This window comes from Drosophila miranda, chromosome 4 (assembly GCF_003369915.1).
Source record: "Drosophila miranda strain MSH22 chromosome 4, D.miranda_PacBio2.1, whole genome shotgun sequence".
Taxonomy (NCBI): Eukaryota; Metazoa; Arthropoda; class Insecta; order Diptera; family Drosophilidae; genus Drosophila; species Drosophila miranda.
The window spans coordinates 19,530,345-19,554,606 of NC_046677.1; the positions used below are offsets into that span (position 1 = coordinate 19,530,345).

General features: G+C 39.1%; 5 protein-coding genes across 7 annotated transcripts; 2 read left to right on the plus strand and 3 right to left on the minus strand.

The window, feature by feature from the left end:
• Positions 1-234: 234 nt before the first annotated feature.
• Positions 235-3,363, minus strand: LOC108161610 (phenoloxidase-activating factor 2). The gene is made up of 4 exons (XM_017295909.2): positions 3,256-3,363; positions 1,645-1,990; positions 1,327-1,585; positions 235-944 (listed from the first exon to the last, which is right to left on the minus strand). Exons 2-4 carry the CDS (start codon positions 1,984-1,986, stop codon positions 337-339), a joined length of 1,209 nt encoding a protein of 402 aa, XP_017151398.1. The 5' UTR covers positions 1,987-1,990; positions 3,256-3,363; the 3' UTR covers positions 235-336.
• On the plus strand, positions 1,990-11,497 carry LOC117189031. 2 transcript variants are annotated; one of them, XM_033393918.1, is made up of 3 exons: positions 1,990-2,263; positions 2,331-2,659; positions 10,808-11,497. In XM_033393918.1, coding segments are annotated over exons 2-3 (543 nt in total). In that variant the 5' UTR covers positions 1,990-2,263; positions 2,331-2,657; the 3' UTR covers positions 11,349-11,497. The 2 variants fall into 2 exon arrangements, with proteins under 2 accessions (XP_033249809.1, XP_033249808.1); XM_033393917.1 differs by lacking the exons at positions 1,990-2,263; positions 2,331-2,659 and adding an exon at positions 5,729-5,825.
• Positions 11,498-14,299: 2,802 nt separating this feature from the next.
• Positions 14,300-16,391, minus strand: LOC108161615 (ubiquitin-40S ribosomal protein S27a). The gene is made up of 3 exons (XM_017295915.2): positions 16,304-16,391; positions 14,678-15,018; positions 14,300-14,539 (listed from the first exon to the last, which is right to left on the minus strand). Exons 2-3 carry the CDS (start codon positions 14,996-14,998, stop codon positions 14,390-14,392), a joined length of 471 nt encoding a protein of 156 aa, XP_017151404.1. The 5' UTR covers positions 14,999-15,018; positions 16,304-16,391; the 3' UTR covers positions 14,300-14,389.
• Positions 15,107-16,383, minus strand: LOC108161613 (ribosome biogenesis protein NSA2 homolog). 2 transcript variants are annotated; one of them, XM_033393916.1, is made up of 3 exons: positions 16,304-16,366; positions 16,088-16,183; positions 15,107-15,974 (listed from the first exon to the last, which is right to left on the minus strand). In XM_033393916.1, exon 3 carries the CDS (start codon positions 15,949-15,951, stop codon positions 15,172-15,174), a length of 780 nt encoding a protein of 259 aa, XP_033249807.1. In that variant the 5' UTR covers positions 15,952-15,974; positions 16,088-16,183; positions 16,304-16,366; the 3' UTR covers positions 15,107-15,171. The 2 variants fall into 2 exon arrangements, with proteins under 2 accessions (XP_033249807.1, XP_017151401.2); XM_017295912.2 differs by lacking the exon at positions 16,088-16,183 and having other exon boundaries at positions 16,304-16,383.
• A 2,192-nt stretch (positions 16,392-18,583) lies between the features above and the next one.
• LOC108161607 (prolyl endopeptidase) lies at positions 18,584-24,233 on the plus strand. The gene is made up of 9 exons (XM_017295903.2): positions 18,584-18,703; positions 18,825-19,447; positions 19,904-20,046; positions 20,898-21,057; positions 22,164-22,283; positions 22,344-22,424; positions 22,484-22,875; positions 22,932-23,204; positions 23,602-24,233. The coding sequence occupies exons 1-9, from the start codon at positions 18,622-18,624 to the stop codon at positions 24,011-24,013; spliced, it is 2,286 nt and encodes a 761-aa protein (XP_017151392.1). The 5' UTR covers positions 18,584-18,621; the 3' UTR covers positions 24,014-24,233.
• Positions 24,234-24,262: the final 29 nt, after the last annotated feature.

A 24,262-nucleotide genomic window follows, 5' to 3' on the forward strand; every position in this document is an offset into this window, starting at 1 on the left:
GAGCAGATCAGTTATCAATTCTGTGAGATATATACAAAAAAGGGTCGGCCAAACTTGTTTTCCTGAAGACATATTAGCCAAAAGCCTTTATGTTGATATGGGAAAACAATAACAACCACCGAAATGGTTAACCAAGTAAACGCCAGGATGCCATTTATACCATACGAATATTTTAGTTTTGCTCTGAAATTGTTCTTGCAGCATTAATTATGTTTTATAAATAAAATAAATGTCTTAAAAGTTTGCAAAATTATAATTTTATTCGTACTGAATCAATATGCATATAAAATTGTTTAGGAGTACTTTTATCCATTTATGATTTTCTTACACTTTTTCTTAAGGTGTATAATATTTTGGATTTATTTGCCATACTTTTAATTTTTCGTCTATCCATAATCTTAGGCTAGCAACGTTTGTGTAAACTCCGGGGATATTTTCTTCCCCGCAACCAATTCCCCAAGCGACTATGCCAGCTGACTTAAACCGATTTTGCTGGCCTTTAATGGGGCACACTAATGGAGAGCCACCATCACCCTTGCAAGTGTCCTTATCTTTTTCGCCGCCAGCGCATATAAAACTTTCATGCAATATGAAATGCTTTCCCAGGCGAGTTTCGCGCAAGTTCGACTGGCATTGTTGTTTCGGCATAACAGGCAAATCAACCTTTTTTAGAATGACTTGATATTCGCCATCTTTTCCAAACTTGTTTTTACCCCATCCAGTGGCAAAGCAACGTTCATAGTCAAATATATCCCCGGGGCTTGGCAAACACACTGGCTGTATGTTCTCCTGAGAGGTAAACGAACTTTCAAGCGAGAGCAATGCAACATCGTTGTAAAGTGCCCCCTTATTAAATTGTTCATGATAAACTATTTCTTTCACATAACGGTCCTCATGTGGTATTATTTCTTTTTTTGTTTGAGTATCCCATTCGCCTGCTCTCACTAAAAAAAAAAAGAAAAAATATTTTTAGAGACATTTCAAAAGAACAAATAAAAGAAACTAAAATAATAAATTGAGACAAGATGGTCTTTATCCTTTTCGCTGCAACTTTCATGAAAAATTAAATACTTTCCAAGGGAAGTTTGTCTCTGAAGACAAAGCTTCAGAATAATTACTTCTACATATGTATGTATGTATGTCAGATATACATATGTGTGTCCTCCGACTTCGGCTTTGAAAATAGAATACTCAATTTTCGTTAGGATTAATAAAACATCCTCTGAAGCAAATATTATTTCATATGGACTTGTTGACTGATTGTTTCTATTGACAGTTCTGATGTATACATACATATGTATTTTGCAAAAGATTGAATTTACATACCAACAATTGAGTTTGGCTCTTTGTTATGGACACAGTGAGCTGCTGTTAAAACCACATTTGGCGCAATTAAAGCCCCTCCACACTCATACAAGTTTAGTTGAGCTTCTTCCCGCAAAATGGCAACCATCCAAGGGAATTCCGCGAACTCTGCTTCTTGGTTAACAGCTCCAGTTATCTTAAAGCCGAAACCGTTTGGATTTTGGTATCCACAGCCTTTTGCTGTATCAGGTTGTGTTATTGGGGTATCAGTTGTATCTTTCTTAATAACGAATGAAAAATGATGATTAACGCGCATTAACATTTAAAATAAAAAAATACCTTGTTTGAAAGATCACAACATAGATCCAAATAGTTTTTACACGGTGCGGCAGTGTCGATTCGGATGTCAATTATGTTTTCTCCACTGGTATTTATTGTGTTGTTTGTACACAACCATCGAGGCACGCATTCCTTTTGGTCTCCACAGGACTGATACTGGCCTGAGGAGCTCGATGACTGAGTTGGTTGAGCAGTTACAACATCGCTTCCAGTGATTTGTGTTGCAGATGTCGATGTTTCGCCTATTTTAAATATATCCGCAATTAGGTTATCCAGGGAGGTGTCTTGCGCAAGACACGCATATACCATGATGCATAACACAGCACCATTGAACAAAAGCATTTTACTGAAAAAGAAAGACGTTTTATGTAGCCGTGAGGTCGAAGCAGGCTATTTAGCTAAGCGCCAAAACTACACAAAAACTATGTTTAGCTATTTATTTTATCTACGCTCTTCGTAAGGTCAGGTACAAAAGTGTTACAATTTGTCTGTCTCCGCCCCTAATTAGCAACACATTAAATTTGAATTTGTTTCCTCCAAATTAAAGTGCTTGAATAACAACTCTGGCGAACATACATATATGTATACGTTTTCTGCGATTATCCATGACTGGCAAATTGTATGTGTTTATATTACTAATAAAAATTGAATGCTGAATAAATTTAATATTATTTAATATTTAATAGCAGACGTTCACGTGGATATGTACAAAAGCATTTACATTTTCTTCATAAGTGTTTAATTCGGTTGGAAGGAATCTCAGAGGCCCCTGATTTACTTGTATTTTAAATATTTATTCTAAATACAAAATGTGCAAAATTTAAATAAACAGCTGCTGCATTTATAGAAACCAAATAAAATCAAAATCTAAAATTATTTCAGAAATAACTTATCTCAGTGCTGGACGACGGCTCTATCGAATCGAATAATGCTTTCTGTTCGAGGGTTAGAAGGTCAATTCTACAGATAGCTCGTTATCAGACGAAACAAATAGTATATATATACATTTAAATATGTAAGTATTGTTGAAAGATTTCAAATAGTAATGTATTTTTATAAGTCGGCATCCTGCTGTATGTGTTGATGAGCCACACTTTTGCAGAGAACCTGATAGGCGGATGAGTAAGGCCATGAAAAATAGTTTTATTCGTTTTTAAAACAGGAATGGAAACAAATTCTAAGTAATTGGTTGATACATATATGTATATATACTAAACTAAGCGTTCAGGAATATCCTATTTATATTCTTAATTTATTACAATTCGAACATTCAATTTGCCATTCGTCGAACGAAAAGGGTAGACTAGCTTAGGCGTTTTGAAGTGAGTTTAATGGGGTTTTTATATGTATGTATCAGTATTTGTATTTTATATATTTATATGGGTATGGTAGTATTTATATGGGAATAGTAGTATTCCTTATTTGAATAAATACGAATATTTATACCACTCATATTTACATATGTATATAAAGTACATAACATTATTAACCCATCGCACAAGTGTACATATACCCATATGTAAACAAAAACACACATACACATACAAAAACACTTTTTTATATTTATTATACCTAATATTAGTAATGATTTATTTACATTTATATACATACACAGTTTATTCGATTGAAATCTGGTGTCTGTTTTTTTTTTCAATAAGTATGTTAGCTGATGCTGGGTAATGACTAAATGACAGGGCTAATTTGATTTCTGAGTCAATCTTTATTTAAAATTGATATACAAATATACACCACACAATGCGCGACACTTGAATAGCACCTATGAAAATTGGAAATAAAATGCATTTAAAGTGTTGATGCGGGTAAATTATATAATACCAACTGTGAATTATGGATCCGTGCCGCTAAGCATTTAGCGGTTATTGGTTCTGGCGCAGCACACTCCATCTGAATTATGTTGGAATTTGAGCACATGAAAATTGGAACATTCTTTGTCTATAGCATCAATCAGCACTTTCGGATGAGTGGAATATTCAATATTTGGCTTGTGCTCAAATGCGAGACGGATAAACGAAGCTGATGTAACTTCTCGATCTGCTTAGACTTGCGTTGACAGCCATTTTCGCTATATGTGTCAATTACGAAAAGGAGCACCTGTCTCCGTACCAAATGTCGTTGCTAATTATGATCTTAGTGCGTGCGGTCGTATTTTTTTCTCGCTCCGTAGAAACAGTGGAATCTGAAATCTTCCAAAGCAACCGGAGCTGCTCCTTCCGTTGATCTGGGAGATTGTTTGGGATGAGGAGAATCCCTTCAGACGGAGAAATACGCTGGCCCTATCACCAATGCAACCGACTGAAGTAGTAGAAAGGAGCGCATGTACCTCTCCTCCAATGTTGCAGCGCCTCAAGAAGAGCACGCAACCCCATTGCGCATTCAGCTTTTGCCAAAAGGCCAGAGCGCTGTGCAAGCTGATGGTGCTCCCAAAGAGATCCATCACAAATTCAATGAGGCACCTGGTGGATGAAATCGACTACCTCCAGTGAGAAGGCTCGTACTGCAGGCGGTCTCTGCGGAGAATGCTGTAACCAAGGCCACATATGCGAAAGAGACGGCGAGTGTGGGAAAGAGGGCACGGCCAAAGACCAGGAATACCACCCAACCGTCCACTATGCCAAAGAAGGCTAAATATGGACATAAAAGGCCAAAAAATACGAAGGAATCACAGGTAGCCTCAATGAGGGTCTAAGCAAGTTCGAGGTGCGCGCAGTACCAAAAAGCGATGCAACCGATGAAGGATAGATGAAAATAATCCAATTAACTCTCAAACACTGCGAGGAGGCACTGCAACTGCTGGAGCAGACCATAAGAGTGCACCGTATTGACGTAGCCTTCATAAGCGAGCAATACAACTGCTCATCTGGGCAGTCGATTTCGGACTCTAGCAAAAAGCAAGTGATAGAGCTGTGAAGTCCCATGCTGATGAAGCGGTAGTAACAACCAACGCTCATATCCAGCGACTTCATCGCATGGGCGACGGATTGCGGATGTCCAAGAACCAATCCCAGGGAACACGCAATCTTGAAATGCTTTGCGACGCTCGATACCGCGCAAAGCAGGAACGGGGTCTACAACACTATGTAACACCATATTTACGCCTCGAGCCAAACCGGCTTTTTCTGATAGATATGGGGATATGGGATATCTTACATCTGGTTGTATTAATTAATTAATTTCAATTCTGAAAAGCTGATAAATTTAACTATAAATCAAACCCAAACACTTTGTACCGATAGCTTACTGTCTGGGAAATATTAAGCTTTCAAATTAAAATGTAATCATTTTATGCAGTATTTTTTCCAAAATTTGAACCTTGAAAAATCGCTGCATCTTAAGATTTTATCCATCGATTTTTACAAATGATACCTTAAACGACGCCTAATTAATGTACCTATACCAGAAAAATACAAAACTCCAAAGAATAAATTCATTTCTGCTTTTACGAGTATTCAAAGTCAAAATTTGTTTTAAAAGTACCACCAAAATGTTTCAATTTTCAATTTGAAAGCTTTATATTTTCTAGACAATAAGCTACAAAGTGTTCGGGTAAAATCTATAGCTGTATTTATTCTGGAGTTATAAAGGTTGTAAAGGGCGAGCCCAACTGTTGTTCCACCGTCTCCTACTCTTCCTCATCTCTACCGCTGTTGCAGCAGACGATCGTAATTACTCTATCGTAGCGTGTGCGATGTTGTGAACAGAGCTTTTGCTCTCACACGCCGCGCTCTTGTACTGCTCTCTGCGCATTCAAGATCGGCTCGACGGTGGAGTCGGGGAGTTTTGCTATCTCTGGCTGCGACCAGTCCAATAAATGCTTTGAAGTCGAGCACTTGTTTTTTTTAGTCATACATTACCTGACAATTTAAGGTAAAAACCGAAACTAGAGCCCGCTGGACCGGAGTCATCATCACGTTTGTTTTTGGAAAAAGTCTTCCGAATTTTCATTGGCGCCCGAGCAGGGACATCGGCATCCAGCATTTCGTGGAAATTCGAACGACAAACCAGTGACCTACAGTGCATCTTCGTTGTCTCGGCACAAGTCATTGGTTTTTTTTGTTCTGTTGCGAATAGAGCTCTAGCTGGATGGTTTTGTGCGACAAATTGGATTCATCTTTACTCAACAAAAAAGGAAAGTGTTCGGCTAATCTATGCCGAATTCTCAGGTATTTAATGCGAAAAAAATTGAGTGCTAGAACCAAGCCACCATTTTGTGCGCTGTGTTTCTCTATTTGGCCACTGATCTCAATTTCATTGGCACCTCGTTGAATTGGAATACCAATTAAATAAAACACAAAGTAATAAAATAAACCAAAGTGAACAGCCAGCAACATAAAATATTTATTATATGCGGAATATTGGTGGATTGAAGAAAAGTGCAAATTGATGAGGGTTTACGGTACTTGCTAATCAGACGCTCCGGTCATTGCCGCTGTTTTCAATTCTCTTTTGCGAAGTACCGCTTATTGGTGCTGCCTTTACTTCGGTAACGCTATCGTTGCGCCAAATTGTGCATAATTTGGCTGCGTTTGGTTGTGTGCATTGGCAGCGTAATTTGTGTTTGTTTCGCTGCGTTAACCCTTCGAAGCCGATACATAGTTTTTTGTGGAAATTTCGCGTTCTTTCATAGTTTTTGCATACCCTACAGTATTTTGGTTAACCATTGTCTAAACCCAGTGCATTACTTTCCGACCCTCTTGAAGTAAGAGAAAGCGCCAGAATGAGTGAAAAGGAAAGGGAAATTGTTACCAGGGAAGGAGGTTCAAAAGAAGGAGGGGGTCCAAAAGTCCTGCAAAAGTTAGCAACAGCAATGCAAAGACACGATAGGGTGATGGGCGATCTAAGGCGTGTGAGAACGGCCTTTGAAGAAAAAACTATTTCGTTCGAATCTCTTCAAATTAAATGCAGACTCGAGCTGATCGAAAATTATTGTGAAAAGTTGATGGATATACAGGCAGACATAGATTGTTTAAATCCCAACAACGATCTACGAGCATCGGTCGAGGATATGTGTGTTACCTCAAAGGCTCTGTACATGTCTGCACTTAAAGAACCCGAAACTCAGCGAATACAGAGGAGGGATAGGAGTAGCCAGCGTCATTCATCACATCTGCCTAAAATGAATCTCCCCAAGTTTAGTGGAAAACATTCTGAATTTAAAAACTTTATAAGCCTTTTCGAGAGTTTGGTGCATAACGACCCAATATTATCAAATGTGGAAAAATTCAACCACTTACTGTCGTGTCTCGTTGACGATGCATTGGGAACAGTGAAGGCGTTTCAGATCTCTGCAGACAATTATGAGAAGGCTCTTGATAGTTTGAAGGAGGTTTACGACAAAAAATATTTGATCTTTTCTGATACTGTTTCGCAGTTGTTTGACATTCCCAGCACAACAAAAGCTTCTGCTTCATGCCTTAGGTCCCTCATTGACACGGTGTCAGCCATATATTCTTCTCTGCAGTCGTTAGGAAGTGAAAAAGACATAAATAGCGCGATGCTAATTCACATAGCGCTGTCTAAAGTAGATCCCACAACGAAGTCTCGGTTCGAAGAGCAACTGGATTACGATAAACTACCGTCTTGGTCCGAGTGCGCAGCCCAGCTGAATCGGCGCTATCAGCATCTAGCTGCCGAAGAGTCAACACGGAATAAGGGTAAAACTAAACAAGAGACAAGTAAAGGACCCACTAAATCGTCATTTTCATGTGCAAAGACGGATAGGCGAGCTGATTCGAAATGTAGCTATTGCCACGCGGGGAATCATACCATAAGCAATTGTCAATCGTTTAGTGCTCTTCCTGTTCTTCAACGGTTCGATATCACCAAGCAACTCCGACTGTGCATAAATTGTTTGAGGCCAGGTCATACAGTGACGAGGTGCAAGACAGCAAAATGTCGAGTGTGCTCTAAGCCCCATAACACTCTGCTTCATCGATACGGGGTTGAGCCACAGCAAAATGGGCCTAGTTCTGTGCCAGTAGAACATTCGTCATCGTCTGAGCCTCAGACAGCTTATTCTAGTCACGTTGCTAGTGCTGACCAGGTTATTCTTGCTACCGCTGTTGTAAAGGTGCAAGATCGGTACGGACAATTTCAGTATGCACGGGCACTTCTAGATTCCGGCTCCCAAATTAATTTTATATCCGAGGATCTAGCCCAGCGCTTACGATTGCGCCGTGATGAGTCGTGCCTTAATATCACAACTGTTGGAAAAAACTCGTCCGTCATAAAGCACAATCCAATCTCGTATCAACGATCACAACTTTGATTCCGATTTTTGGGTGTTAAGGTCGATTTCCACATACCAACCCGATCATGTTGTCAATTTCGCCCAATGGAAGATACCAGCAAACCTGCAGATGGCAGACCCGCAGTTTTACAAGCCTGCTAAGGTTGACTTATTGATAGGGGCAGAAACCTTTTTTGAGTTAATGTGTGTAGGCCAATTAAAGGCAAGTTCCGAACATCCAACAATCCAGAAAACATTGTTGGGATGGATTGTATCAGGAAAATATAAGGCATCAGCACAGGATGCTGTATGCAATATCGCTGTTGGTAGCGATCATTGTTCTCTCGACTCTCTGGTGGAGCGCTTTTGGGAATTGGAACAGGTCCCAGAGAAGTCGAAGGCTGTATATACAGCTGAACAATTGGCTTGCGAACAAAACTTTAAGCAGACTTTACGCAGGCTCGAATCGGGTCGTTTTGAAGTGGGGCTGCCATTTAAAATAAATCCCAACGTGTTGGGTTTCTCGTTCGAGACGGCAAAACGCCGCTTTCTATCCCTAGAACGCAGACTTGCACGAGATCAGTATTTGCATGATCTGTATATGGAGTTTATGAAAGAGTATCTCATCCTTGGCCACATGTCATTGCTTCCAGACACTCCTCGAAGACGCCATTACTACATTCCACATCAATGTGTCCTGAGACCTGATAGTAAAACCACCAAGCTACGCGTCGTTTTCGATGCATCGAGCAAAACATCGACTTCAATCTCATTAAATAAGACTTTGATGGTGGGTGCAACTATTCAGAGGGAGCTTTACGCAACTCTTGCCCGATTTCGATTAAATCGTTTTGCGCTCACAGCTGACATCTCCAAAATGTATAGGCAAGTTCAGGTCGCCGAAGAAGACCGAAATTTCCAATTGATTCTGTGGAGGGATAAGGCAAATGTAGATGTTCAAACGTATCGCCTGAATACGGTTACTTATGGGACAGCCTCAGCTCCATTTCTGGCCATCCGCTGTCTCGTTGAATTGGCAGACGTTTATGCTGAGTCCCATCCTATTGCATCACAAGTCATAAAAAGTGACTTTTACGTCGATGATATGCTTACTGGAGCAAACAGTCTGGAAGATTTAGAACGTATTCGGCTGGAAGTGTGTGAGGTCCTAGAATCCGGGGGTTTTAAGTTGGCCAAGTGGGCGTCAAATCATCCCCAGCTGCTGTCCGATAGTGGCCAGGAGAAATCGCTGCAGTTTGATCCTTCGTCGTCTGTTAAAACGCTCGGAATTAGATGGAATCCGCAAAATGATTTGTTCCATTATCATTTAGATGACTCATTTGATTCATTGACCCCTACAAAGCGAAACATTCTGTCAGTTGCGTCCCGATTGTTCGACCCATTAGGGTTATTATGTCCCTTAATAACGAGGGCAAAAATATTGCTGCAGCAATTGTGGCGGCAAAAGTTGGATTGGGACGAGTCGGTTCCCAAGAGTTTGCACACGAGTTGGAACCACTTCAAGCAAAATTTATTTGAATTAGACAAGATAACCATACCTCGCTACATTGGCCTTCCCACGCATAAAAGCGTTCAGATTCACGGATTCGCAGACGCATCAGGTGAAGTGTACGGATGCTGCATTTACATCCGTACCAGTGATGGTAAAAATGTCGTGTCTAAGCTTCTTACCGCAAAGTCTCGAGTAGCTCCTCTCAAAACGAAATCGATTCCAAGACTCGAATTGTGCGCAGCACTCCTGTTATCCACTTTATGGGCTCAAGTAAAACCGCTCCTGGACAAGTTCATGATCGAAAGTGTGAACTTTTGGTCGGACTCCCAAGTCACCTTGTACTGGCTGGAAAGGGATCCAGCCACGCTCGCAACGTTTGTGGCTAATAGGGTTGCTGAAATCCAGGAATCGTCAAGCGGTGTGACTTGGCGGCACGTTCCTACTGAGCAAAACCCAGCCGATTTGGTGTCACGTGGCACAGACGTAGACGGTGTAACGTGCTCATTGTGGACTGAGGGTCCCCAATTTCTGCTCAGGAATTCTGAGGAGTGGCCATGTCTACATCAGGTTGAGTTGTCCCCAGAAATGGAACGGTCGGAAAACAAGAAGTGTTTGGCAACACATTCAGTGGCAAAGTGTCAGGCCAATGATTTCATCGAGTTGATTGAAAGATGCTCTTCCTTTGAGAAATTGCTTCGGATTATGGCATATGTAAACCGGTTCCTACAAGGAAGAAAGCGTAGTCGAGAGGTCGTTCTGTCAGCCAAAGAACTTAAGGTCTCATTTCTAAGGCTGGTAGAAGTAGTCCAAAGACACGAGTTGGGACCAGAATTCCACAAGCTAGCGAGGTCGGAAATCCTGTCACCGCATCTTCAACGACTAAACCCGTTCATACATACGAGCGAACTCGACGGAGTAACGCTGCGACTGATTCGAGTGGGAGGAAGGTTGCTCAACGCAGAGTTTCCGTATGACGCCAAATTTCCTCTGCTGCTGTCGCAAAAGTCGCAGTTCGTGACGCTTTATCTTCGCAATTTGCATCGGACTCACTACCATGCAGGCGCCAAAGTCATGGTTTCGTTGCTAAGGCAGCAGATATGGCTAATCAATGCTCGAGAAGCATGTACAAGGATCCTGAGAAATTGTGTGCACTGCTTCCGATACAAGCCAGTCCTACAGGGACAGATCATGGGAAACCTGCCAGCTGATAGAGTGCGAAGAGCTCGGCCCTTTTTGATTTGTGTGGTAGATTTCTGCGGCCCATTCTACGTGTCTCTCAAGATTCGCGGCAGGCCCCCTATTAAGACATATGTAGCCGTCTTCGTCTGCTTTGTATCAAAGGCTGTTCACCTGGAGCTTGTAGCAGATTTGTCCACTGATAGTTTTTTATCTGTTTTTAAAAGGTTCATCGGGAGAAGAGGCCTTCCGGAGAAGGTGTACAGCGACAACGCCACCAACTTCGTGGGCGCGAGCAAGGTGCTGAACGAGCTGCATCAAGCGTACCAGAGGGACCAGGACCGGCTCAAGGCGTACGCAGCGCGCCAAGGCGTCGAGTGGTGTTTCATACCACCGAGAGCACCACATTTCGGCGGATTGTGGGAGGCAGCCGTCAAATCAGCCAAGCAGAGGTTGGTACGCGGAGTGGGCAACGCCAAGCTCACCGCGGACGAGCTGTGCACCCACCTGGTAGAGGCTCTTCTCAACTCTGTCAGCGCTCAAGCAGCAGTTTGGGCAGGGCTGGTCCAAGGACTACCTGGTCAGCCTGCAGAAGCGTTAACAGTGGGCTACCAAAAGGCCAGACTTGGACATTGGCTGTCTAGTGCTCGTCCACGAGGACAACACACCGCCACAGAAGTGGACCACAGGACGAGTGGTGGCCGCAATCAAGGGAGAAGATGGGAGAGTGCGCGTCGCCGAGGTGCGAACACCCGCGGGCGTAATTAAACGCCCCATACACAAATTGGCAAAACTGCCAATAGACGGTTGAAGCACCGGAGGTCTTCAACGGGGCCGGAATGTTGCAGCAGACGATCGTAATTACTCTATCGTAGCGTGTGCGATGTTGTGAGCAGAGCTTTTGCTCTCACATGCCGCGCTCTTGTACTGCTCTCTGCGCATTCAAGATCGGCTCGACGGTGGAGTCGGGGAGTTTTGCTATCTCTGGCTGCGACCAGTCCAATAAATGCTTTGAAGTCGAGCACTTGTTTTTTTTAGTCATACATTACCTGACAATTTAAGGTAAAAACCGAAACTAGAGCCCGCTGGACCGGAGTCATCATCACGTTTGTTTTTGGAAAAAGTCTTCCGAATTTTCAACCGCTATGGCAAAAGCCTTTATATGGGGCGCCCAGCCTTCATGTATGGGACCATTTGGCGTATTTGGCCACTTTTCCAGAAGGTCGGGCATCCGCAACATTGCTTTCCAAAGTGTAAGTTTGGAGAGGTGCTTTGCCACCCACCCCAGTTTCGGGATGGGACTCACTCGGGTTCGTACCAGCGCCTTCCACCGTGCACGTATTTTCAGCTGTTGAGCTGGTTGGGCCAGGCTTTCGGGCCGCTTCCTTTTCGTGCTTGAGTCTGTTCACTATAATCGTTTGGTGAGCGCCGGTCTCATTTTTCTTTTGTGTTCTCATATACATATATGTCATCCCACGAAATGCAAAGAAGGTCAGCCAGGGTAGAGATCCTCGTTGCCCGGGTAAGGCATTGTGAGAACAGGGTGCTGCCAAGTCCCTGAGCTCTCCATTCGCGACTAGGCTATTTTCTAGACCGGGCCCCCAGGCAGGCTGACTCTCGGCACGGGTTGAATAACACACTTAGTCCAGCCCGGTATGAGGTGAGTTTGGGGGTTGGGATTTGGATATACGGTGTGTAGGAGTGTATGACTTATACGAGGCGGCACCACAAGCGCATCGAAATTGTTTGCGAATACGCGCTGGCTGTCCGGGCCTGCTTATTTTTGGTACTTTCCCTAGGGAAGGCCTCTTATTCGTAGCTGACCCACATATTGAGGTTGGCATCTCGCTATCCGCAACCTGCGACCCGGTGGCTTCAGCTAGGCCCCTTTTGAGCAAAAAAGCTATTCCGGCTTGACAGACCGGATAAGATCGCTTCATTTAAATCAAGATAAAACTCAGCTCAACTTCTTAACAAAGTTGTTGAACTTATTCCTATTACTAAAGAAAAAATACACGAAAACTTCACGCAATAACTGAAGAGCAAGTCCGAGTGGTATTCAAATATCTAAATGACACAAAGAAAAACTAATACACGTATCAACTCAAACGAAGAAAAAGCCTGCAGGTGGTACTTAAAGGCATAGAACCGAACGTCACTTCTGCTGAAATCCCAGATGCGATATGGGCAACAACTTCTAATGGTCGAGCTCGAACCAGACGTCCGAACATTGATGGAAAATGAAGTCCACCCAATCTACAAACTGCAGCTCCTGTTTCACCTCCGAATCACTGCAATGCACGAATTTCCAGGAAAATGGGTACCCCAAGACTTACTGTACGCTAGGATCAGTCTGCGAAGCCTGTGTAGACTGCCACGACTCAGATCCTTGCACCAACACACACACCACCAAGTACTAAGTCGCTTTCGGATCTATCGAATGATCACTCGCCTGCTCTACCAAGGCTTCTTCAATGCCTGAAATTCGTAGAGCAGCTTTACAGGCTCACAACGCACAGAACCAACTAGCTTAAATAAAATAACTAACCCCGCAGATAAACGTTGAAGAAGACATAGACTGCTCTGCTGATGCAGTGGGAGCTGTACTCGTTACAACAGCAAAAATCTAAACACTCAACACAACTACTTTGGAAACCAACCAAATCTTTAAAAAGAGAAGAAGAAGACGCCCAACGCCGCTACATAGAGAAAATTTTACCATACAGCACAAAGCATCCACTGTAGAGGGCCCATCGAAAACCAAGCTCTCCAATAGAAACAGTCGTATCTTTAATGGACGCTAGACGGGCTTATGCACAAAATGACAATGCTGCTGCCACAAAACAAAACAAAAAAGAGTCTTTTCCGTAAGAGGTAACGCAATCACCTCCAATGATCATATAATCGAAGCTGGTCTTTTTTTTTGCTAAAGTATCTCTCGATTTGTTTTCTAGTGCTCCTTCTGGATTTCTGGCCTTTCTCGAGTAATCTCCTGAAGATTTTCCATTTGCCTTGGGCGCTACAGTTGGAACTCTCCTTGTCGACCTGAACGGAAATATTTCGGGACCCCCGCAAGTTTTGCTCCTTGTTTTCTTTGGTCTTATACGATTTGTAAGTTCAATATTAAAAATTTGTCAAGGCGCGAGGTTTTATATTTTTGCCATGTTCTTTATGGTGGCATATGAAAACTATCAGCTAAATAACACTTAAAAACGCGCCGACACATTTTCGGAACGGCAAAACTTTGCGAACACTATTTGTGCCTTACGTAAAAATGAGAAAGAAATGGGTTATACACTTGAGATCCATTGTTTGGATTATCAAAAAAAAAAAACCAAGCTTTTCTGAGAACCTTACCGATCGTTTATATGGCATACGCACGATTACGACTACCAATTTGCAGTCATAACTTTTCCTTGAAAACTATTTAGATCTCCAATCCAAGCTGATGCTGACCTGATCCAATTATGATTATGGGAATTAGCAAAGATAGAAACTTTATTCAATCTTTCATATCTTCACATACCTCGGCAATAATTTTGTTTCACAGCAACATAATTCGTATAAAAGTTACCCCACTCCATTTTTAATTTGATTTACAATTATAATTTTGTATGAAACTTACAAGCTTTAGTTTCATTTAATCATTCATATCTATTTAAACCATTTGCAATCGCAGTTAACTTTAGATAAAAAAAAGGAAAAAGAAACAGTACATATTTCTGTTTTTACTTATGTAACTCAATTACAATCTTTATTGGTTGAATTCAAACACATACATGTTCAAAATCTGCCGTTTGGCATTTGAATTACTTTTCTTCGGGTTTGCTGAAGACAAAGGTCAAATTGCATTTTCCGCAATAATGACGATCTTCGTGAGCAGCCATGAAAACTCCAGCCCCACAGTTCTCTCCAGGGCACTCACGGCGCAGACGATGAATCTTTCCATTCTCATCCACCTGTTGAATATTAAATAGAATTTAATAAGATTCCAATATAGAATTAATATAATGTTGAGTCAACGAGCGCAAGACCAAGACTCAAGAATTCCAAGAACAGATCTCTTTTATATTTTCCAGGTCGGCAGAACTATATACCTTGTAGTACTTCAAGACCGCGAGCTTGACCTTCTTCCTCTTGTGCTTAATTTTCTTAGGGGTGGAATAGTTCTTCTTCTTGCGTTTTTTGGCTCCACCACGAAGCCGAAGTACTAAATGCAAGGTGGACTCCTTCTGAATGTTATAATCAGACAGTGTTCGGCCATCTTCCAATTGCTTGCCAGCGAAGATCAAACGCTGTTGATCTGGAGGAATTCCTTCTTTGTCCTGGATCTTGGCTTTGACATTTTCGATGGTATCCGAAGGTTCGACCTCAAGAGTTATGGTCTTGCCCGTTAGGGTCTTTACAAAGATCTGCATGGTTTAGTCCAGTCACCAAACTGAAAAAAAAAGAATTTAAAGCGGAAAATTAATATAAACCTTAAAAACAAAAAAAAAAACTATTATAAATATAATAATTAAACGCTCTTTTGTTGTCTATATATGGGTTTATTAACGTGAAAATTTCAATTAAAAAATTATTTCTTGAACCACTAAACCAAAAGTACTGCATTAATAACACCATCATTTTCCGGGTTGTTTGTAACTTGTGCATATTTTCCCCACACAACTTTTCCAGTTTGTGTCACCAATCCCAGCTCAGAGATATTAACTTCTAGAACTGTGCCTTTTGTGATAACACCCAACGATGTAAACATTGGTGAACTGGGATTTTTCTTTACACCAATAATAGGTAAATGGAAGGTAGCTTTCAATTCTGGATGGGTTACATGAGCTTTTTTCATTCGTAGTCCCATTGGTCGAATAAAACGTTCAAATTTAGGTGGTTTTCGAGTAAAATTCTCTCCCACAAATGTGACTTTTGTAACCATTCGCTTCCATGCTTTGCGCTTAGTTTTTCCAGTCTTTAGAACCTTGAAAACTTCAGCATCCGACTGGGCGCGAACTTTTGGTATGGGCACGTCCCACTTTCCAGCTTTTTCCTTGCGTTTCTGCTTGATCATATTGGAAAGCACTTTAGCACTTGACTGGACTCCCCTGTCAAGCAAGTAATGAGGTAAAGCTCCATCCTCAACCTTTTCATCTTGTTTTTTCAGTTTTTTCTCCTCATGTGATTGAATATTCTTCTTAATTTGGATCTTTTCATTTCGTCGCTCCTTATTGAACAACTTTGCTTTAATTCCTCGTAACTTGCGTGCTTTACGGGCCCTCTCTTTTGGTAGTCGAGCTTCCTTTTTACGTTTACGTTCTTCGTAATCAAGACGCCTTCCGTACAGCTTTCTGTGGCGTTCCATGTACTCATTTTGAGGCATTGTGAAGTTTACAATCCAAAGCGCTGAAATATAAGTTAGAAGATACATTTTGATACCATTTAGGGAGAAATTCGCATACACTCTAAAGGTGTTCAGACTGTAATAATCCAAACAACTTATGGAAATGTTAACTTACCTTGAATACAATTTTCGTGATATTTTAAACTGCTTGCAAATAAGATGTGGTCTTTACGTTACTGAACATATGAGTAACACATTCCACATGTATCGCCTAATACATATAACCAATAAATTATACTTCCGATCGTATATATCTCTTAAAATTATCTTAGCCAAGCAACCTAATAAATTTATTGATCCACAAAATTCGAAACTTATGGAGACGACTTACCCTATAGCGACGACAGATTTAAAAGAAAGAAAGAACCAAGCCGCAAGCGTGACCGGAAGTATGATGTTTTACAGGGTTGCAATTTAATATACAACAATTAGGAAAACTTGATCATATTGGAACGTAGAAAATGAAACAATAATAGTTTTCATAGCCCTGTCACACAGTAGGGCACATCTTTGCGGAACGACTGGAAAATGTGTATGATATAATACACCTGATATGACAGCTGTAATATAAAAATAACAATTAGTTTTTCTGATTTAAGAAATTAGAGCATGGTGCAATTAAAACTAAATTTTTGTATTCATGCTTTTAAATAATTTATCCAGTCTTCTACTTTAACTCACTTAAAACAACACTTAACAAGGCCAGTGGAGCCGTTTCAGATGGCACAAATTTTTCGTCAATTTTGTACTTCCTAAAGTTGTTCAAAGTTTTCGCATCATTTTAATTGCGAAATTTCAACATTTTTGTGATTAGACAGCTGCACTATATATAGATAAATAATCGTTATATACTATGGCAGTCATAACAGTATAACTGACACCTTTTACAGACTCATTCATGTCTAGTCTATGCGTTTCTAGATAATGCTTCTGACCATGAAGATGAATGCGATGTAGATATTAATAATAATTAAGTATATATTTGTAATATTATTTAATTATTTTATCATAGTGATTTTCCCCATAGAGTGAAGGTTGGTTGGTCGATCTGAAAACATATAAATTGAAATATTAGAGGCAAAACCGAAAATCTTATTTTGAAGCGCTGCCTTTTGCGTAAACACATTTAAAAAAATATGTCGATACTCATGTACAAAAATGTTTGTTAACTCTGACATTTTATTTAAAATCTTCTGTTATTATGTTTACATTTTGTATGGGCAAAAATAAAACTTTAGAATATAATTGAAAGCGAACCATGAGCAATCGCGGTCCATCGAGTGTTTTTTTGTTTTTTGTTTTTTTTTTTAATTTTAGTAGCATAGACCTGTAGATCGAACATTTACCTTAAATATATTGTATAAGTTAAATCTTAAATCATAAATTTACTTATGTATATATTTACTTAGTACGTATGTACAAACTTGCTTTAAGTACATTTTCTCGATATTGGCATTGCAATACATTGTGTGGAAACTACTACATTAATGAGAACGCGGGAAGTTTGGTTTATAGACTCTGAACTTTGAGCACGTCCCGTGGGATCGGTGGGATTTTTTGACAGGTGTGAAACCCCGATTCACATTGCCACCATTTATCATCTGTCAAAAAGCAGCTGATGAAAAATAACAATATTTTGGTCTGAACTGGTATATTTCCACAATTTAAAATAAGTATATTGGCAATTTGCTGAGGTATCTCTCACGTTGTTTCCTGGTGCTCATTCTGTAATCTCTGCTGCTCCTTCAGGACTTTCCATACAATCTCCAAAAGATTTGTCAGTTTAATCCCCTTTGGTGCGGCGCCATGGTTGCCGAAAGAATACTAGAGATGCAGTTGTATCTGTCCTGGTGGACATTAACGGAATTATTTCGGGACCCTCCAATTTCTGGTATCTCCTTCTTGTATTGTGTGTGTTGGTTTTTTTTTTTTCTTCTTATTTTTGTCTTCAACGATTTGAATATGTATAGGCGCGTACAATTTTTGTTTGATATTGATTGTTTTTTAGGGTTATACATATGTGTAAACTATATGCTAAATATCGAGAAGAAGACACATGCGGCTTAGGAGCATACCATTTGGTTGGTGGAATAACTAAGAAATTTGCGGAACGTCAAAACCTTACGAACCAAAATGGATGATGTATGGTCGTCAGTGTGAATAAAATATTAAAAGCAAAAGAGTTTGGGTGGAGTCTGGTTATGAACCAATTTTATTAAACAAATATATCTGTTCGTAATCGAGAATTTCCTCTTATTTAGCAATTCATTTAGTTAATCGGTCGATGAAATAATAGCCCTAACCATCCGCTAAAAGTGTAGATCCTTTATCGCATTCCTGAAAGCGATTTAGAATTATTTAGAATTATCTATCTAATCAGATTTTACTCTTTTTTAGTTTACCGGCTTGACCGAAACGCTGTTGATAAATTTGTAAATCGCCACCATGTGCTCCGTTTTATTTTAAATAGTTTAAGAATAGGCATGTATGAAATAAAATTAAAAGTAGAAATACACATGCACTAAATGATCCACAAAATCTAAATTAAAATTACCTACAGGAATACCCAATATATCAAATAATCAAAGAAACACTTAAAAGAATACCGGTGTTAATAATCGAACTGAGTAAAAATAAATAGAACTGCAAATGCATAAAAATATTCAGGTTGCATTGTCATTGCGTTTTGTACTTGATTTCTTGCCTCGAACTTCACACCCCCGGTTTTTTCGTAAGTAATTCGTTTGATATTTAATGCACATGATTGACATAAAGTGTATATATGTATGTATTGTAAGGAATAAGTAATCAATTTTCTTTTACATTTATATGAACATATGTATATAACAAAGGATTACGAGATATGTCAAAAACTACTGACCTGAAGCCTTCGGCTGTATCAAAAAAGGGAATAGATCCTAATCTATATCCAACTGCTCGGAGGGATGAAACTGTTGAAGATAACTTCCATGGCAGTAAGATAAAAGATGTATACCGATGGCTTGAGGATCCGGATTCAACAGAAACGCAACAGTTTGTCAAGTCTCAAAATAATATAAGTCGGCCGTTCCTCGAAAATTGCAACGAGTGGAACAAAATAAACTCAAAACTCACTAAACTATGGAACTATGCCAAATATGGCTGCCCCATGCGATATGGAAGTTATTATTATTATTTTATGAACACCGGTCTGCAAAATCAGAGCGTTATGTATCAACAAACATCTTTGAATGGAGATAGCAAAGAATTCCTCGATCCTAACAAATTATCTGATGATGGTACAATTGCCTTGGCTCAAAAGTCATTTTCAGATGACGGCAGCTATATGGCATATGGATTAAGTGAAAGTGGGTCCGATTGGATTAAGATTCTTATACGAAATACCGAGACTGGTAAAGACCTGAATGAAATACTTAACAAGGTTAAGTTTTCCGAAATATCATGGACCAAAGATAACAAGGGATTTTTTTATTGTGTAAGTAATAGTCTTAACGTGCTTTACATTGTTTCGTGATATATGGAATTTACATTGCAAGAAACATTAAGGGAAGGTTCCCGTTTTAAGGTCCGAAAAATTGTCACACTCTTTGTCGTTAAGCTTAATTAAATTTTACGAGACCCACACACATACATTTGCAAAAGCAACTTTCTGCCAACTTTGATCAACGAAGTGTCTCACGTGAACGAATGCATAAAGAGACCGAGACCATAATCTCATTGGTTGAGCAAAGAGCGCATTAAGAACAAACGAACAGGTTTGAACAAGCTTCCGTAGGTTTCAACCATTCGCTCTCTACAATAATTTTATTTATGAAAACACTCAAATAAAAAAAAAAATGTTGAAATGTTTTTTTTCTGCTTTAATAACAACTCATTCAAAATAGTTTGTGCTTTTTATTGTGTTATTAATAAAAAAATAATTTTATTATAGAGATATTCTGAGCAAGATGGAAAAACTGATGGCTCTGAGACAAAACAAAATGAAAATCAAAAACTGTACTATCATCGACTGGGAGAAAGTCAGGATAAAGATACTCTTGTTGTCGAATTTCCCGATGAACCTTCATGGCGCATGTAAGCATAATTTATGTATATATTGTATATATTCTTTTATATGTTAATTTGTTTTACTGCATTTTTAAATTGTTCAGTGGCACTAAAAGTAATTTTGATCAAAACTATAGTACTATAAAATTACACAGCTGTTGCATGACACACACGATAGTTATACCCGGTACTCAAAATGAGTATTGGGGTATATTAGATTTGTGGTAAAAGTGGATGTGTGTAACGTCCAGAAGGAATCGTTTCCGACCCCATAAAGTATATATATTCTTGATCAGCATCAATAGCCGAGTCGATTGAGCCCTGTCTGTCTGTCCGTCTGTCCGTCCGTCCGTCCGTCCCCTTCAGCGCCTAGTGCTCAAAGAATATAAGAGCTAGAGCAACGATGTTTTAGATCCAGACTTCTGTGATATGTCACTGCTACAAAAATATTTCAAAACTTCGCCCCGCCTACTTCCGCCCCCACAAAGGACGAAAATCTGTGGCATCCACATTTTTAAAGATACGATAAAACCAAAAACGCAGAATCGGTGAGGATGACCATATCTTCTACAGTGCAAAATCTGAATAGTATTGAATAGTAGCTTGAATAGTATTTGGTTTTCTCGTATCATCAAAATAACGACTGCCACAGATGAGCGTCCTTTGTGTGGGCAGAAGGGGGCGGTGCGAAGTTTTACTATACACTTGTAAAAGTACCATATCGGAAAAAGTGGGTCTGATGCCAGGGTTTTTTTTTTTTTTTTTAACTAGCTATCTGCAAGTTTCGCAATCAATTCTAACCTTTACAAAAAACTAAAATTCTTATTTTTATACATAAGTATGCATATAATTAACCCTGCAATTTTCTTTTGTTTTAGTCAATCTGTAGTATCTGATTGTGGACTATATTTAATACTGGCTATCGTTAAAGATTGTCGAGACAACATTGTGTACTACGCAGACCTTGAACCTGGTAAAGAAATTAATTCAAAACTGAATATTAAAAAAATTGTGGAAAAATTTGAAGCGGACTATGATGTAAGTGAAATTTTGTTATTCTTAAGAATATTAAGTTACTAGATTACGTCTATACATCCCAATCACTTATCACAGAGATTTCTGCTTGGCGTGAGCAATGGAGCAACTTAGCATTATGGGGAATAGGGATCTTTAGCAATCACAAAACAGTCTTTCCTTTTCGGTATGGATCTAAAAAGGGTTTAATTTTTTCGTAAGACAAATGATAACACTATCCAGACATTAATATTCCATGGAATATTTGAACACATTCTATTTTGGTTTCCATGAGTTCAAGCGTGTGAGTGCATATTCTGATTCATCAGTACATTGATTACAGTTCAATGATTATTTGATCAATGTGAATCCAAAGAAACTAACTAATTAACACCCCACAAAAGGGTATGTGTTATGTATGTATGTGTAGGTATGTGGTATGTAGGTATGTGTGAAATAGTGCGGCTCATTCGGGATTTTATTATAGGTCTTGACCTAGAGAATGAAAGTGTGCTTCAAGTGCTATGAAGTGCTTTCAAATATGACATTCCTAAACAGATTTGAAAGGCAACACAACACTAAGACGATCCGAGGGCAAATGAGTTATGTTCTTTATGAATGACCCATATGATAAAAGAGACAAAATATATATAAAAACAAAAAGTTTCAGACAACTTAGGTATGAAAAATATGGTTTTGTCTTTTTTTTAGTTAATGGAACACACTTTTAGGGAGCACACTTATTCCAGTGATTTTCCAATTTTTTGTGAAAGGTCTGTTATATGCTCCATTGCTCAATTGTTTATTAATGAGCCATCTCTTGACGTTTGGGAATAGATAAATGCCCTCGGACATTGCCGAGGCAACATTAGGTTGCCTTTTAAAAAATAATGTTGTGTGAGAGAACGAAAATCGTTTTTTTTCCATACGATACCAAACATTTCAGCAAAAATCAGCTGTCAAAAGAAAACTATGGGTAAATCGCGCTGAAATTTGACATGAAGTTGGACAGAATCTTATAGAGAAAAAACACAAATATTTATTTAATTATATTATATATATGTACATACATATGTAAAACACGCTTATGTATTTTGTTTTATGTTTTCTTACTTATATCTGCTTTTTAGTATGTTACCAACGAAGGGTCAAAGGTATATTTTCGTACAAATAAATTGGCACCCAATTATCAAGTTATAATTATTGACTTCGAGAAACCAGAAGAAAGCAATTGGAAAACTCTAATAGCAGTAAGTACTTAATTAGCTTAGGTTAAAGCAACATTTAACTTACAAAAATTGGTATTTTAGGAGCACAAGACTGATGTGTTAGACTGGGTTAGGTGCGTGGACGAAGACAAGCTTCTAGTATGCTATATAAGAGACGTAAAAGTAAACGAACTATGCCCAAAAAACTAATATTAGAAATAATCGATTCATTTTTGTTTTAGACCGTTTTGCAAGCCAATTGTCTTCGAACTGGAAAACTATTGCGTGTATTCGACTTAGATATCGGTACCATTGTAGGAACTTCAGGCGAGAAGAAGTATTCAGAGATTTTTTATAACTTTTCTTCCTTTTTGAGTCCTGGATGTATTTATCAATATGATTTTAAGACCCCAGAGATCATGCCAAAAGTGTTTCGCGAAATCAAACTCAACTTGGAAGGTTTCTGTCGAGAAAACTACATTGTTGAACAGATATTTTATAAAAGTAAAGACGGTACTAAGATACCAATGTTTATAATTCGCATGAAACGAGATACTATTGAGCCCCGACCTTGCCTTCTCTACGGTTATGGAGGCTTTAATATTAGTATGCTTCCCTGTTTTGGGCTCACTGGGTATGTATATTGACAAACTGATGTATTATTGAGTTTATATCTAACCAATCGTACAGACTTATGTTTATAGATACCTTTGATGGCGTGTTGGCTTATCCAAACTTACGTGGCGGCGGAGAATACGGCGAAAAATGGCATAATGATGGTCGTTTGTTTAATAAGCAAAATGTGTTCGACGACTTCCAAGCAGCAGCTGAGTATTTAATTGATAATAATTACACGTCGAAAGACCGTTTAGTTATTCAAGGTGGTTCGAACGGAGGTCTCCTTGTTGGAACTTGTATCAATCAACGTCCTGATTTGTTCGGAGCTGCTGTAGCGCAAGTTGGGTTCGTATATAGTTTTACGTGCAATACAAATTATTTGCTTTTGCATTTATTGAATGCATATATATAAATTATTCGAAACCAAGTCGATATCACCATGTACGTCTATCCGCTTGGGGTTTCTATGCAAAACGGTTACTATTCAGAATTGTTTCATATACCATTTTGTATTGCTGCAGGCAGTATACAAGTGAGACTGTATAACATGTAACTGAATAGGATTCATTAATTATTCTGGATTCTGTTCATTAAGTTGGCAAATGTATATACATACATGGTTATATCGGCTTGGCTGGACAAGAACATAATATAATATAATATACTTTAAGGGTCGAAGACGTATATAGATAAGTTGAATGTTTATAATAATTATACTTACACACTCTTAACTCTTCAACAGAGTAATGGATATGTTACGGTTTCATAAATTCACCATTGGACATGCATGGTGCTCAGATTATGGAAATCCATCTGAAAAGGATCACTTCGAAAATCTTTACAAGTTTTCTCCACTACATAATGTACACACACCCGGTAGTAACGAAAAGGAGTATCCGTCAACTTTGATTTTGACGGCCGACCACGATGATCGTGTCAGTCCCTTGCATTCATTCAAATTTACTGCCGCATTGCAAGAAGCTGTACGCAATTCCAAATTTCAAAATAATCCTCTATTATTGCGGGTTTATACAAAAGCCGGGCACGGTGCCGGCAAACCAACGTCCAAAAAAATTGAGGAGGCAACGGACATTCTAACGTTTATGTCTAAGAGTCTTAACGTTGATAAAATCAATTTAAATAGTGAACAATAAGAAAAATGCATTTTCAAAAATTAACTATATGTAATAGAAATGTTAATGAAAGGCAGCAACCAAAGCAACGAAAGGTTGTTTGTAGTAATACATTTATTGGAATTTTATATATAATGTTGATTATCCACTATCTTGTGCTATGTGTATTTAGCGTATACAAACGTTTGAACTGTATTCAGTTCCGAAAAGCCTTTTAATAAATATTTGAATGTTTCAGGAATAAGTTTTGTCTATTTGAACACCATATTT

Coding starts and splice junctions, on each gene's coding strand:
- LOC108161610 (XM_017295909.2), bottom strand. CDS start 1,986: ATGCTTTTGTTCAATGGTGCTGTGTTATGCATCATGGTATATGCGTGT. Junction 1,586..1,644: donor GTTGTGATCTTTCAAACAAG/GTATTTTTTTAT, acceptor TTCGTTATTAAG/AAAGATACAACTGATACCCC. Junction 945..1,326: donor AGAGCCAAACTCAATTGTTG/GTATGTAAATTC, acceptor TTTTTTTTTTAG/TGAGAGCAGGCGAATGGGAT.
- LOC117189031 (XM_033393917.1), top strand. CDS start 5,746: ATGGTTTTGTGCGACAAATTGGATTCATCTTTACTCAACAAAAAAGGA. Junction 5,826..10,807: donor AATCTATGCCGAATTCTCAG/GTATTTAATGCG, acceptor TGTTTTTAAAAG/GTTCATCGGGAGAAGAGGCC.
- LOC108161615 (XM_017295915.2), bottom strand. CDS start 14,998: ATGCAGATCTTTGTAAAGACCCTAACGGGCAAGACCATAACTCTTGAG. Junction 14,540..14,677: donor CGGTCTTGAAGTACTACAAG/GTATATAGTTCT, acceptor AATATTCAACAG/GTGGATGAGAATGGAAAGAT.
- LOC108161613 (XM_017295912.2), bottom strand. CDS start 15,951: ATGCCTCAAAATGAGTACATGGAACGCCACAGAAAGCTGTACGGAAGG.
- LOC108161607 (XM_017295903.2), top strand. CDS start 18,622: ATGCATAAAAATATTCAGGTTGCATTGTCATTGCGTTTTGTACTTGAT. Junction 18,704..18,824: donor TTCACACCCCCGGTTTTTTC/GTAAGTAATTCG, acceptor TATATAACAAAG/GATTACGAGATATGTCAAAA. Junction 22,425..22,483: donor GCTATATAAGAGACGTAAAA/GTAAACGAACTA, acceptor TTTTTGTTTTAG/ACCGTTTTGCAAGCCAATTG.